The sequence below is a fragment of the Vespula pensylvanica genome, chromosome 17, assembly GCF_014466175.1.
Source record: "Vespula pensylvanica isolate Volc-1 chromosome 17, ASM1446617v1, whole genome shotgun sequence".
NCBI lineage: Eukaryota > Metazoa > Arthropoda > Insecta > Hymenoptera > Vespidae > Vespula > Vespula pensylvanica.
Window position 1 is genome coordinate 480,760 of NC_057701.1, and position 16,477 is coordinate 497,236.

At 39.0% G+C, this 16,477-nt stretch overlaps 1 protein-coding gene across 1 annotated transcript; it reads left to right on the forward strand.

Annotated features, from left to right (window-relative positions):
- The first annotated feature begins 1,155 nt into the window (after positions 1–1,155).
- On the forward strand, positions 1,156–16,433 carry LOC122635139 (facilitated trehalose transporter Tret1-2 homolog). The gene is made up of 7 exons (XM_043824994.1): positions 1,156–1,171; positions 3,834–4,255; positions 10,297–10,486; positions 10,561–10,732; positions 10,888–11,160; positions 11,733–12,041; positions 12,972–16,433. The coding sequence occupies exons 2-7, from the start codon at positions 3,997–3,999 to the stop codon at positions 13,407–13,409; spliced, it is 1,641 nt and encodes a 546-aa protein (XP_043680929.1). The 5' UTR covers positions 1,156–1,171; positions 3,834–3,996; the 3' UTR covers positions 13,410–16,433.
- The last annotated feature ends 44 nt before the right edge of the window (positions 16,434–16,477 follow it).

Genomic DNA, 16,477 nt, shown 5'->3' on the forward strand with positions numbered 1-16,477 from the left:
TTTTCTTTCTTCCTCTTTTTTGAGAAACGATAAGCGAGCTCTTTAGCTGCGAGATTTTGGAGAAAGAGGAGCGACAAATCGTAGCTCGGTATACGACGGACTATTTAAAAAGATCTCCCGACGAGGTCCTCTCTCGTTCGTTCCTTCGCGTTCCGATGCGCAACGTTTGACTTTCCTTTACTCCATTTTATTGCAAGCGTTCTTCGAACGGATAAGCGAAAAGAAAGTGGATCGTAGAAGAAATTGGAACGAGAGGAGAAGAGATACAACGGGTAGGTCTTTCTTCGAACGAATATTTATCTGATTATTATTCGAGTATCCACTCGATAAGTTAAATAATCAATAAACGGAAGTTTCGATCTATCGTTACGCTTGATAACTTTCCTTTATCGATCGCTATAGACGTAGTAAGAAGATAGGAAAACGTATAAAAGAACGGATAGCCAGCGCAACTCGTTGCTTCGTTTATCGAATCGATTTTACGATCTCCTTCGGCCTTTTATCAATCGTAAGATAGAAAACGTTCGATCAGCTATTTTCTTTATAATTCTTCCTTTCGTACGGGCCCTGTCGTTGGCCGTCTTAAGATCCTTCGTTCCCTGAATGATTTCAGTAGTTATTACTATGTTCATGTTTATGCAGCTGGATAATAGTAAGAACAATGGGCTTTACGTTTGAATCACGTTCGCAAATATAGAAAGCTTCGTGTACCCGATGAAACGAAACTCAACGATCTATATTATTACGATAGGGAAACATTAAACGAAAGATAAAATCAAAACGAAAATATGAGTATAACCCAAATAATACCCGAATAATAATGATCACCGAGCATCGACCCGTCTGTTTTTCATTATTTTAATCATCCGATAAAAATCTGTATGTATTTCCATTCGATTCGATCGATAATCAAAAGAAACGAAATTGCCGCTCCAGATTAGCTTTTCGTTTTACACAAATCATCCCTCCTTTATCGAAACCAAATTAGTGAAAGCTAATTTAAACAAGCTATCGTTCGAAGAGAGCCGAGCTCGCGACACGCACGAAAGATAAAGAATCGTACGTTCTTCGGTCGATTATATAAGAAAAATTATCGAGGGTCTATATTACGGTTGTTCCTAAGAGGAAAGATCACTTTAAAGTAGTCCGCGTAACTCATCGGTGATTCCAAGTAAGTTATCCCTTTTTGTATCTAAAAATCTTCACGACTCGTTACTTTCGAGATCTCATCGCGATCGTTCGGTACTGAATACGTGGTGGGGATAAGGGCGGGTGCGGAGCAACGGTAGTGCGTTTTATCGAGATTCGATATCGATATTATAAAGTTTCCTTTCAAGGATTATCGAAGAACGAAGCGATTTTCCATTAGAAAGATAATAAAGTCGATGACGAAGACGACGGCGAAAAAATAATTGATATTTCAATTTTTAAAAGCAATTGGAAATTCGGTGAGATTTCCAATTGAGTAACTCGATAAGATTTTTATTCGACTGGTAATCGGTAAATCGGTAACGTCGTACGTACCTTCGTTTCTTCGCACTGCTATCGGGAAGCAAACACATGCGATGGAATAAAAATAAAAGGGAAACGTTTTATCGGCGGAATTATTTGAATTCGAATCGTCGTCGCTGCAACGAACGAATTATGACACATTTTCGCATATCGACGAAACGTACCACCTTCCGATAATAATCAACTGCTTGTGACGTAAATTCTCGCATGCTTCTTTTTTCTTCTTCCTCTAACATTATCTATTTTTGCCGATCATCGAATTACGAGGAAAATAGTTAGCGCGATGAAAACTCCTACTTTCGACTGCTTCGTGGAATTTGTTAGAAATATTTACAATGAAATCGCGCGTATTGTCTCTTATGTATATACGTCTTTTTGCAATAACCTTTCCTATCTAGGTGCATCTTTCGCAACACATTGTAGGTACCGCGCAAGTACGTGTACATGGAATAGTTCTAAAGCGCGACGATCAAGCGTATGCGTGTATCGTCAATTGACAGGTCGAGTCCATCCTTTTTACTTTTTTTGTTTCTTTTTCTTTCATTCTTCAGTAGCATTGTCATTTAAACGAGTTTGCTCCTTAACGTCGAGCCGGCTATTCGAATGCAATAAAAATGACGTGTGATTTTTTAATAACACGCACGGCACACATCTCAACCGGCAAAGTAGTCCAGCGATGCACTGGCTTGCGATCCCAACCCACGTGCGCGCGTTCATCAATGAGCCATTCGAGTCTCGTGCTTCGCTTTATTGATTTTCCAGCCCTAACGTAAAAGAGGGATGGAAACCGGAGCGTTAGAGGGATGGTCGGTCATCTGGTGAGATCGAAAGGAGATAAAAAATAAATCGAGTCATGCTTCTACTTGACTTTGACATTACATTTTTAAAGACTACGAAGTTAACATCGTTCCGAGCATCACACGCTTATCGAATAATCTTTACGCGTCGCGAGAACGATAATTTTCGATTTTGGTATTTCGATCTATCGATCTCTTTCGTTTCTCTTATCTTATTATAATAATATTTTATATTATATATCTAATCGCGAGATTGGAGATATCTTACATACGTCCCGTTATCGCGTTAATTACAAAACTTGTATTTAATATTGTAAACAAGTACTCGAAAAAAAAAACGAATGTTTTCGATCGAGCCACTTGTCAATTTTCAAATATGCATCCAGATCGTACGACTATCAGACAAATTTCATCGATCGATAGAATATTACATTTTCCCCGATCGTACAGACGGCGGAGAATTTCTAATGCTGTTTCTTCTATTTACTTATTTTGTCCTTTCCTCGATACGTTGTGTACAACGATGACCCGACGTTGAAAAGAATATACACATACATAATGTATCACGCTATGGAAATTTCTCAACGAGTTATAGTCGTTAAAACGAGTTATAGTTGATAATTCGAAGAGGGGAGATGGTGCACCCGTCCGTGGTCGTATTCATCCTCCGTCCTTTCGTACCAACCGCTCGCAGGATGCATTAATTTTTTATTCTCAGAGAGAGAAAGAGAGAGAGAGAGAGAGAGACGTTTACCCTCCGCCGATCGAAATATAAAGCGTATTAAAAAGTATGCTCTTTGTCGTACTTGTACGAGTGATCGTAATTGCGAAAGAGACTCGAATCGTATATCTTCTTCTTTTTTCCCGAATAAATATAACGTCTTCGTTCGTTGATAGAAAACGACAAGCAAAGTTGAATTTTCTAAGATTTTTCACTCGTTCTTTCACTTTCATAACAACTCGTATGAATCATCTAAATATATCTTCCAAAAGAGACGAGTCCACTTGGCCGCGACGATAAGGAATTTCCGCTTAAAAATATAGATAGACGAAAATATGTAGATGTAATTATTTTCTTGCATACGCGTTGATGTATTTATCGAGTCGAGAAGGCGGGTCGAGTCGAGTTAGTCACTTGATTTCGACTTGACGCAGGAACAAACTGATAGTGTTTATATTGATCATAGTACGAGCGTCGTCGATGTTGATATTACGAAAACAAAATAAAAAATAGAAAAGAACGAGGTGGGAGGAAAAGGAAAGAAGAAATTATTTCCGACGGCGACAAATATAATACAGCTTACAACCTTCGTTTCTCGTTAAATATAGATCCTTTTGTAAAATGGAATAAATTACAAGTAGATTAATGGACGTACGAACGTACCAAATTTCTATGTAGTCTCGGGAGTGTTTAGATCGAGATCGATCAAACGATACAGAGCTCGTACGCTTCTATACGAGAGAGAATAATCGTTGTCCGATGGCCCTGACACGAACCTTCATCGTAGAATTCCGTATTTTCAGGGTCGAGGTCTATCGTTCGTGCGGTCGTTGCATCTGAAACGATCGACCAACGACTACCGAAGACTGCCTATCGAATCGGAGCTGCGCTACCAGAGGCAGAAGAACAAGAAGGAGAGAGAACGAGAGAGAGCGAGACAGACAGAGACAGAGACAAAGACAGAAAATGGCCCCCACTCGTCGCGAGGAAGAAATAGAGGGGCGCTCGTATAAAGAGTATGCTTACAGCCCTGTACCAGCGAGTTCCTCCTCGGCTGTGTACGAAACCACCACCACTACCCTCGTTAAAGAACCCTACGTTGAATCTACTACTAACGGAGAAGACTATAGAAAATCTACATTTGGAATCGTTACGAGCAAGTGCAGTGTTCCCGAGATGGTTGAAAAAGGATCTACGCTCTTGCAGTATGTTGCAGCAGCTGCAGGTCAGTTTGTTTGATTTTTCTTCTCTTTTTTCCTTCCTCCACGAACGTTTCTCGTTCTTTCCTTGTTATCCCTAAAAGCGTTGGATCTTACTTACGAGCTTCGCGAAGATCGCGAACAATCATTATCGTTCGAAAGTGATTCTTGGCTCGCGAAAGGGTCGGACCGAATGACGTAAATAACAATTAAGGGCTTGGATTCGTGTCACAGTCGGGACGAAAATAGATGAACTTTAACCGATAACGTACAAGCTATGCTTCCTTCTGAGTTTACCTCGAAAACAGACATTTCCTTTATATCCGTGTAAGAATAATTTCCGTTATCTCTTCTTGTTTGAATTTTATGCAAAACAATTCGTTCAAACGACACGTGGTATATATATATATATACATATACACATATATATAGGCTATCGCAAACGTTAGCCCCGTTTGCTCTGTTCAAATTCTTTTTCATCTCGTTTACTTTACTAATAAATCCAATAAGTCGTGCAAAGATAACGAGTTGTAAGATAATTACGAACAAATTGTAAGATTTTCTTCCTTTCAATTTGTTACGTCAGTCGCCTAAATAATCTTGGGAAATACCTTTTTCTTCCGTTCAATTTCGCATAATTCCCTTGGTATCGAGATGCAAAAAGAAAAAAACTGATCGCATTCCGGAATGTAATCACATCCCCTCGTAGTAACAGTTGGTTGGAACAAAATTTGTTGATTAGGGCGCACTGAACTATTGAATCGCATAACATTTAATGCGAATATATGAGAAGAAAAAAGGAAGCAAGAAAGGAAGGAAGGAAGGAAGCAAGGAAGAAAGAAAGAGAGAAAGAAAGAAAGAAAGAGAGAGAGAGAGAGAGAGAGAGAGAGAGAGAGAAAAATAATTTGAGACGCACGTGCGCATTCGCGTGCTATCAAGCAAGCGCATCATTCTGATCGAGCTTCGAACTCGATGCCGACGTCCTCGAGTAGACGCAATTCACGTGACGCAAAGCTTACGTTCGAACGTCATGGGGGGTGTATATGTGCATTTTGTATCTCGTCTTTCCCACAATTTTTCTTCTCTCACAATTATTCCTTTATTTCCCAATTAAAATTATCCCAATTAAATTTAGAGGTATGTATCTAGATAAAGTTCCGAGTGACGTTTCACGCACGTGCTGCATAAGATTCCACACAGTTAAGTTTCACCGTGACGCGATTCTCTCGGCTGCATCACTTGAGTTTTCTTTCTATATTTAAAACTATCTCTTTCTTTGTCTCATGTATGTATTTATGTCTCGCTTAGTTGGTCTGAGATCGCGAGGAATCTTTTCTTTATCCTAGACTATTTTAAATGTTGATCCTTCTCCTTGCTCTTCTACCTTCGACATTCTTTCTATTTATACGTTCGTACGAGTACGAACGTACTCGTTGATCGTTGCTTCAATCGATTCGACGAAAGACGAATTTGCGAAGGAAGAAAAAATGCTTGGAGGAAATAGATTACGTTTGATATTTTCTTAACAAATTTTTTAATTCTTTCGAATGATCGTTCGCGCGAGACATTCGACCTCCTGAGAACTGCTAATGGAAATGGCAACGAGAGAAACTCGATTGGCAGTTAGACTCTTTTACAGTAAGACTGCTTCTCACCGTCAGATCGTTGCGGTTACACGGATAATGAGGAAGTAGTTCGGCTCGATTGAGATCTTACTTCTACTCGAGCTGATATCTAATCCGCCCGTCGCTACCGGATGCCACTTGTTTTAATATTCACGCCGTGAATCGTGAAATGACTTCGAATCGTAATAACTTTGGTTTGTCATTATCGTTCAAGTGTTTCCCCCTTTTTTTCTTTTTTCTTTTTTTTTTTTTTCGTATCTCTTTGTCATTCTTGAGTTTTGTATTTACATTCTTTCCTCATGGTTTATTTTTGACCGACGACGTCTGACATACTTGTTCCTTTTTCTTAATTCTTTTTTCTTTGTTTTTCTTTTATATCAATTTTCATTTCGACGATTTCCGTTTTTTATCTTACAAACCATGTGTACAGCTGCACGAGAGAAACAAAGTACTTGTTATATGCCATGGAATACAAACGGCGAAATATGCGCTAACAAGCTAAATCAAGTTTTCAGTCGAGGTCGTAAAGAATGTTTATTTTCTTTTTTTTTCGAATCGAATGATCCTGAAATAATGCGAAAGAAATTACGCAATGACCCATTATCATCAATGTCGCGTTTTTTTCCAAAAAATTTTTCGTTCATTAACATATTTCCATTCGAGCGAATAATCGATAAAGCCGAAAAAACATTTCGTATTTTAATTGGATCTTCGTGGTTTATCGAACGACACAACAAAGCTTTTTTCTTTTTGATAGACTTTTTATTGGCCTGCCGTTTGCGATAACGACAGAATTCATTCGAATGTCGATATAAAAGCGTGCACCGAACGATATAATCTCGATTGTCTATCCAATATGGGATTAAAAAAGGAAAAAAGAATAAAAAAAAAAGGAATTAAATAATACTAATCGCTAACACAGACATCGTATAGAAATTATTGAGTCACAAGTTACGTGACGAGCGAAAGCAGTTATTTTCCGATATAAGGTTGAAAAAGGTACGCGTAATCACGGCATTATCGATCGGTAATATCCACTAGGATTCTTCTTAATCCGTGCAATTAACAACGATAATCTCTCTTACACGCGTTATCTCGGAAAGAAAAAGAAAGCGTGCTTTCTCACTCTCAAGCCGTTTCTTCTCTCTCGTCGGCCGAAAAAATAATAAATATCTATCGTTACGTTAGTTCTAATCGAATAACGGACTTCGAGTTTCATTCTTCGCGGATACTCGCGATATTTTCGCGATCGTAACGTTTATTAATGAAAATGTTATCGTCTTGATCGTAAAAAATTATACTACGAAAAACAAAATAACGATTATGGTGTCGTTCGATCGACGATTGTGCTCGTCATAGGACTCTTATCGTTTAGGATGCACTTGCGTATAATTTTTTACCAAACACATCGTTTGTATACAAATACCTATAGTGCGACATAGAAACAATACGTTTAGATCATAGAAACGTCTTATTTCGTTATTAGATTTCATTGACCGTAATTTGACAAGTTAACGATGTGTGATTACATCGTCTCGTTTTCCAATATATTTTAATTATACCGTCTGATTAGTGTCCTCCAACTAGCAGCGAACAAGTTATCGCACGCACGATGTAAGATTCTAATCGCATAAATGTCAAAACGAGCGAATACTTAACGAGATAACGACATAATGCGAATTACTTTCGCGAAATGAGCACGAACGCGCAAAATTTAATGGATTAAAGATTCTCCAAGCTGGCACGCACAATATTTTTTTTATTAAAAGTTTTGATTCGCATAATTTTCAACAAAGAGTAAATTACTCGAATCTCAGGTTTTTCAACAAAGAATATCGTTGGAAGGTCGATGCTAAAATTATCGTTCACGACTAATTTAATTAATTAAGAACTCGAAGTATATCGAGTATTTTCACTAAATATGGAACGGCAACGGAAATCCTTAAAAGTAAATATAGCGTTTTAAGTAGCCGAAGTGATTAAATCTTTACACGAGGCGAATCGATAGGACTGTCGGTAAACTAATCGCATTGTTAACTCATGCGCGATTGGGAATCTTTCGACCCGAGTAAATCCAATTTTTAGTCGATACGATTTCGATCGATTCGATACCATCATCAGAATTCGGTAATTGATAATAGTATCTGCATATGTCTTATCGAAAATTACGCGTTCGTCTAAGAATCGAAAAGATTAATACGGATTTAATCTAAGGAATAAAAAAAAATAAATGACAAGAAAAAAAAAACGAGAGAAAAAAGCTGTAAAAAGCGATTACTATTCGTGACGGTATCGACACGCCTCCTCGCTTATTTTTGATTTATGAAATTGCCCGACTCGCACTTTTCTGTTGATATCTCTTCCCATTGCTATTCCTCTCCTTTTTTTCTTATTTTTTTCAAGTTCATGAAAACGTCTTATCTACTTGGAAATTTCCTAACTGCAAAAAACGGTAACGAAATATCATACGACGCGACGCGGTTCGATCCATTCGCCGTCAGTAACCCTATCGAACTAATTCTTTCATTTCTCTCTCTCTCTCTCTCTCTCTCTCTCTCTCTCTCTCTTCTCTTAATATCACCTCATTTTTTCTCGCGGATCTTTCAATCCACGGTTGTGTTTACGATACGTAATTAGGTCTTATCGTTTATCAAGATGATAGAATTTTTATCGGTGCAAAAAAGATTGATACGAAGGAAAAAAAAAAGAAAAGAAGCGTAAAATTTCATAAAAGTGTCGAGTCGGATGGTCACTCTATATTATATAACTCCTATCCCTCTCTCCAAAAAAAAAAAAAAAAACAAAAAAAGTGGAAGGAAAAAAACCGACGAAGCAATTAACTTTCTCGAAATATGTCGTTGTTATCGACTAATTTCATCAACGAATACGAATGTTTAATTTTTCGATCGACATTTCGCGAGTCTCGAACGAATCATGATGTCCGATCTGTAGACTTGCGTAACTCTGTAATAATAAAAGAGTCGCGAGCGTCGAATGATTCGGCATACCTGAAAGGCTTGGGCGGGTTGCATAATCGCAATGTACCGTGATGCATCGCGATGCACCGCAATGCAACAAAAAAATACCGAAGGAACGAACGATGGTAGCAGTGACGGCAATCGATACGAAGACGCAAACTATTCGCTACGATTATCGCGCGTTCGATGCCGCCCGATAGTTTATCTCGATATAGCTGACACCACAAGTGGAAAAATCTTATACTAGTTCTCGAGAGTTTCATTATCGTTTGACTTTTTTTTTTTTTTTCTTTCTTTTACTTTTCGTTTCGATTTTTCATCCTTTCTCTCGATATCGCGATTCACTCTCTCTCTCTCTCTCTTCTTTCTTTTTTTTTTTGCTTATTCCTTCGCACTGTTAATACGCTCGCGATAAATATCAATGCTCTCTTGGATAATTTTGTTCGATACGCATTTATCGAAAGATTCTTACGATCCCTGTCAACGAATCAAACGATACGAAAATAAATGAACTGCATCGTTAACAGCGGATATGAAAATGTATTACTTTCTTGCAGTTGAATATCCCGTAGCAAGTTAAACGGATGTAAAAGAAAGCGGTGTTAAATTCCCGAACGATTCGAATACTCGTACACGACAAGAAAGACTTTATTTCCTCGCGATGATGTATTAGTTATTACGATGAAAGGGTTTCCAGGTAGGAGCGTATAGATCATCGTTGTCGCGAACTAGGTCGAAGGTAAACGATAGGCGGGATAGATAACGTCAAATTACGCCGAGATATTTTTATTTTTTCGAAGGTTTTTTAAACGTTTTTTTAACGGCGATTCGTCTGGGCTGTCATTGCACGGAACGAAAAACATTTCTATGGTCGGTCACGTGGACGTATTTACGAGCGAACGAAGCGTGTCGTTGTGACCGCAACATTACATAAAGCTGATATTTCGTAGTTGATTTGTTTTCCCGATGTCGTAAAAACGTACGATCGACGTGGATTGACCCATCTAAAAATAATAAGATCGGTAACAGGAACGATTTTCACGTTGGAATCTCTCTTTGGTATTTCGTTCGAAAGTGTCGAGGAAATAACGGCACAGTCCTTGATAAAACCAAAGCAATTTCAAGTGAAACAAGCGATTATGCAAAGCGCTCTTTAACGGCACGTTTTATCGTAGGAAACGCCTCCGATGCTGTGACCGAGAGTCACATTTTAAAAACGATTAAAGTGGAACGAATTTATCGTCGTGGAAAATTAGCGACGAGTTCGTCTCCGTTTTATTTCATCGGCTCCGCGTACGATACGCACGCGGAAATAATGTTTCGAAATCTCTCGTCTTTTCCTTTTACGAGAGATCGATAAACTTTCGAACTAAACGAGGAAGATCTATAGAACGATTTTTGTCCGATAGATTTTATAGATCACAGCTGATTCTTTTTACCTATTTTCATTTCCCGGTGTTTCAGCCAATCTCAGCGTTATGGCGACAGGTGCGATGTTGGGATGGACCAGTCCGATGTTAGACAGACTCATAAAGAAAACCGATGACAGTCCTCTGGACCGTCCCATTACCATGGACGAGTCATCGTGGATCGGATCGTTGGTAGCTCTTGGTGCCGCGGGCGGAAGTTTCTTGGCCGGATATGCCGCTGAAAGGTATTTTTAATTCTTTCAAACCTTCGTTGCGGTTCGAGTAAATCTCGAGACTTAATTAAAAAATCATTTCTCAGATTCGGAAGGAAATACAGTCTATTATTTTGCGTTGTACCTTATTCGATCGGCTGGGCGTTGATAGGTACGGCGAGCAGCGTGATTCAATTTTACATCGCTCGAATCGTATTTGGAATTGCCTTGTCTTTCGCCTTCACGGTCGTGCCTATGTACGTGGGAGAGATCGCAGAGGTAAGGACGATCGTTGCTTTTCTTTTCTCTTTTCTTCTTCCTTTCTTCTTTTCTTTCGTTTAAGTCCGCGGGCGAGCGTCATGAAAATTTCTGAAGCATCGAGCGTACGAGATTTAATCACAAAGTATAAAGTTTCTATTCGAATTGTTCGCTAGACGTCCGTCAGAGGAGCGTTGGGATCCTTCCTTCAGTTATTCATCACGTTTGGATTGCTCTATTCTTACGTCATCGGTCCGTACGTTTCTTACACGGTCTTTTGGATCCTGTGTGCCTGCCTACCAGTCATCTTCTTCGTTTTATTTCTACTGATGCCAGAATCACCTTACTATCTGATCACCAAGGGTAACAGGGAAGCTGCCATTGCTGCGCTAGCCAAATTACGTAGCAAGAGCGAAACGGCCGTACAAAAGGAGGCAGACGAGATACAGGTAGGAAAAAGAAATCCGATTGTATCGAGCCACCGGTATAGGAATTTTAATTATCGATAAATACGCGATACGTCGCTTGGGGAGATAACGCGTGCTCGTTTCTCTTTCAATAAATCGTCCCGTTTAATATCGTTTCTCCGGTCACGTACTCGTTCGACGAGGCCGTCGAAAAGGTCGTTCCTCGATCCCGTATAGCGTCTAACCGAGTCTAATCATCGAATCTCGAAACTATCCTCTTTGATCTTCCACGTACGACAGCGAGTTGGAAAAGTTTGTCTTGGTGGCTTGTCGATTGTATGCACCGGCAGCCATTCGATCGACCCCTCGTGCACTCCGTCTTCTCAAAGGAGAAGGTCCTCTTTATCGATCTCCATATAACTCAACGAACGTTTTTATTTAGAGCGCGCTATATTTATAGACAATGAGTAAGATTACCAATTGTAACGTCTCGGAACGTAATCGTAACGTATCGTAGTACGTACGTCGCGGAATGTCGCGCGAGCAACGAGACGTCATTCGTCGCGATCGCATCCTACCATTCGTCATCGAGTTCTTTCGTTTTATTTTCCCAGGATATCCTCGAAGAATCGATGAAGACGGAGACCAAGATCTCGGATCTGTTCAACGTCAAGGCGAATTTTAAGGCTCTCTTGTACACCTGTCTCTTGGCATCTTTTCAACAGTTGACCGGTATCAACGTTGTTCTATTTTACATGCAATCTATCTTCGCTGCCACTGGTAGCACAATGGATTCGAACGTGTCTACGATCATAGTCGGTAGCGTTCAAGTAGCCGCATCCTTTGTCACGCCATTGATCGTCGACAGGCTGGGCAGACGATTGCTTCTCATAACTTCTGGTATCGGAGAGATCGTTACCTTGGTAAGTTTTTATCATTTCGATATGGATTCTTCTACGAAGAAATTAGAAAGACCGACGAATTTTCTTTAATCGTCTAACTTTTTAGAGTTATTTAACGAAGATTAACGAGCTTGTCGTCACTCTCTTTTGTAATACCACTCGTCTCGAATGGTCGCTCGTTTCCTCTTTTATTTCCAATCGATAGCACGCGTCTTCTAAGAAAATAAGAAAAATAGATTTCACCGGGAAGCTACGACGTTGGCCAATTAAGCGGCTATTACTTTACTTACGCAATCGATTGGTTCTTGACTTTCATAAATTATACGCGAACGGTGTGATAATGAAAAATCTCCTAGGAAATTCTCTTCGTCTCGTGCGGTAGACGTGCCGAACCTGGAGTAGGCGGAAAGAGAGAGAAAAAAAAAAAGAAAAAAAGTACAAAACAAAAAAGTCGGAACAGAGCGCGCGTCTCCTTCTCTTATCTAATTGATCGTCGTCGTATCAATCGACGCGTACGCGCGTCAAACTCGCATCGTTCGAGCGCGAGCCTATCGATTCACGTAGCGCGTAAAGGTATTTCTTAGACGAGCTACGAGGTCGTAACCTTCGGCTGGGAGAATACGTTGCACTCGTATGCGTCGAGCGCGATAAAAGTTTTAAAATAAATGTAGCTCGAGTCGAAACGTTGAATAGCCTCCCCTTCGTTTTCGTCGAGGAAGAGAAGGCCGCGCCTATATGTGCATATGCACGTATGTATATGTATACGTATACGTATGTTATATGTATATATATATATATGTTAACGATCGTAACGAGCTTGGCCCTGAATTCGAGAAGCACTCGGAATGCGTTTAATTGCAACGTTTTAGTCGTTAACTTCTTCCCGCATGTACGAGAGGTGGCATCCGTTTCGAAGATGCAAAGATTCATTCGCCATCTTGTTTGTTGCAGACTGCTCTGGGTCTTTTCTTTTACCTGAAAGACGTGCAGAAGGACGAAGAAGTCGTACTATCGATCTCGTGGCTTCCGGTGGTCTCGCTCGTTATCTTTATCGCCACCTATTGCATCGGTTGGGGACCTCTTCCATGGGCAGTGATGGGCGAGATGTTCGCCCCTGCAGTAAAGTCGAAAGCTTCCGGTATCACGGTCTGCATGTGCTGGTTCTTAGCCTTCTTCATTACGAAATTCTCCAGCAACATCACCAGCACCTTCGGCAATCACACGACCTATTGGATGTTCGCCGTCTTCTGCGTTTTGAGCGTTCTATTCACATTGTTCATACTACCTGAAACCAAGGGCAAGAGTTTAGAACAGATTCAGAACGAGTTGAGCGGCGTGAAACCGACGATGTCCGAATTCACCAATTCGGACTTACCTACCAAACAATGAGGATATCCTTCAGGGTCGGAGATGGTTCATATTTTAAACGACGGTCAGTATCCTTGCACAAGTTATTACGGGTCAATCGTAAGCCAAGAACACGCGTAGAATTCTGATCGTCCTTCTTCGGCCCTGGCCACAAAACTCGATGACTTTTGATCCTCGTATAAGTGGCGCTTCGGGAAACACGACGAGCCAACAAATTATTTCTTGTTTTTTTTTTTTCGATCAGTATTGGACAGGAAGGACGTTTGACGAAACCCTTTTGTCCTCGACGTCGTATCGTTTGAGATCTTCCCGAACATTCCCAAGGGAAACGTGTATCTCTAAGATCCTAAGATCGTAATGATTGTGTTCCGTGTCGAGTCGTCCGTGATGAAACAGATATATAAACTCTTCCTTTCTCTTCTTCATTTTATGATAATTCGTAAGAATGTTATAAATACAAAATACTTAATTTTTTAACGATATTTTATCGAAGAACTTTTGGAAAGCGTCGACGATAACGGCGACTAAGAGAGAGAGTGCGTGTGTGTTCCCTTCGCGAGTATGAGGACTCGTCCGTCACGTTTGTTTCCTTCTTTCTTCGTTTTTTCTCTTTCATTTTATTATTACTAGATTGAATGGTGTATTAATTTAAATAATAGAATAGTTTTTTATTCGGATTCCAAGCTACGACGTAAGTTCCTTTAGCGTGGATCGAGCCTGATGCAAGTCGAACTGGAGAACCGGACTGAAGCTCGATCGACTACCGATACTATTGTTATTACCACTACTCGCTCGTTCCGTCGATATATATATATATATATATATATAGTTTCTGGATTTTTATTACTATTAATTTTCTTCTTTTAATTCTTGCGAACGAGAAACGAAACATCTTCGACTTTTGTTATTTCCACGACCTACATCCTGAAAACACTCTATGTTTATTCATTCGGCCAATTTCAAACATACACAAAGTTTTGTTTGTATACATATATCGACCCTTAATGAAAATTCCATTCAACTTTTTCTGTTAAAACCTTGAAATAACACGCTGAAAGATCTCGTTCGCGATCGCGAGACTAGTCATATCACAATTTTTCGATAAACACGTGGATGACCTTTTGCGTACATCACCGCATAACCATTCAACAAAATTTGTCACATCTGTGAAATAATATCGAGCTTTCTGTCACTTGGTCGACCTTTTATTTAGACGTTGATTATCGTTTACGCATACGTATTATTTTATCATATAACTCGACTATTATTATTAAGACTTTTATTTAGAAATACCAATGAGAGAAAACTGTAATAACCGAACGATTAAATATTAAAACAAATGCAACAAGAGAGGGAAGAGAGAACGAAAAGCGCTAGTGTCTTTTACAGTAATCTGTGGCCTTAATCGGTGGTCCGTTAACTGCGCAATAGTCAATTTATTCTCATCGAGTTGTCGTCCATTCGTAGGTGTTAACGCGATCGAGTATAATTCAAAAAAAAAAAAAAAAAAAAAAAAAAAGACAGAAAAAAAAGAGAGAAAAAAAAAACAGAAAAAAGAAAAAACATTTTTCCTGGATCCTGACGTTTAATTGCACTCTTCGATAGAATCCATCGATTGTTCGCCATCGATAAGTAACGTACTACAAATAATAAATATATGTATGTACTCGATCGTTCTCAAATGTCATTGATAAAAGTTGTAGAACGCAGTTTTATCGATGTTGTTGCTCTTGGTGTTTATGTAAAAGAATGCATCTACGAATGTACGTACGTACGCGAGGAAGAATCGATATAAACGTTTAGCGGTATGTCGTTGAGCGATGCATTCGTTCAAGGGCAGAAAACATTCCCATATTTCGCGTTACACTTCTTCGTGGATAAGAAAAATTCGTGCGCAGCAGAAAGATACATACGTTTTTACTATTCCTCGTTTTTCCATTTTTTTTTCCCTTCTTCTTTTTTTTTTTTTTTCTTGGGGTAGAACGGTTTCTTTTCCTTCCTTGTTTTTTTTTTATTTTTTATTTTTTCTTTTTCTTTTTCTTTTGTTATTCTCGTTTCCGCATCGCCTTTCCGTGTTTTTTTTTTCTCCTTTAACGTTTCGACAAGAGAGTCGCTCCAGAGATAAAAATCACCGAACAGAAGAGGCGAAGGAAATTAAACCGATTCTTCGATATACACACGATATAAATATGAACATTGGCATAATTCCTCTTCTTACGAGTAGAACGCTGTGCTCGTGGGAACGCTCGAGCGATTACCAAAGATTTATCTTACGTTTCAATCCGTACTCCTAACTCGCATCTTTCAATTTCCGTGTGTTTCTCTCCTCGTATTACTCACGGTACTTCCTGCTAACTTGTCCGTGTCAATTATTTATACTTATACATGTGTATATATGAGAATAAGCAACGCGATGTAATCAAAACTTGTACGTTGTGATTAAAGAAAATCTTTCATATATATTTCTCGGAGAATGATCAAAGGAAAAGAGAAATAAGAAAAGAAGAAAAGGAAGAAAAAAAGACAAAAAAAAAAAGAAAAGACGGGAAAAAGAAGCAAGGATAATATTAAAAAAAAAAAAAAAAAAGAAAGAAAAACGCGGCGAAGACGAAAAGCGCTGGTCCCCCGGTTTGCTTGTTCTTCTTTCCGATTGTCAACGAATGTTTTAGCACGTTTGAAACGCGAGTGAAACGTCTTCGTGTTTCGTAATGTATGTTTAAACGAGTACGAAAGAAAAAAAGAAATAAGAATTTTATATAGCATCGAACAATCATTGAATACGAGCGACGAGGAAGATAAACGTAATTAAATTTTAGAACGACGATCGCACGTTTTGTTATTTATACATATATTTGGATTAATCTATAAGAAATAAATGTAAAGCGAAGAGAAACTATTATAACGTAATAAGAGAGCGTGGAACTAGAACGGGTAACGCTATGTTTCATCTCGTCACTGTAAATATTATTTGATATATATACACATATTCCTAAGTGCACCTTTGTACATACATATCGGAATTGAATAAATTATAATTAAACGCAAGACGTTATTTACTTATCTTTCCCCTTCCCTAGAAAAATCGTCGA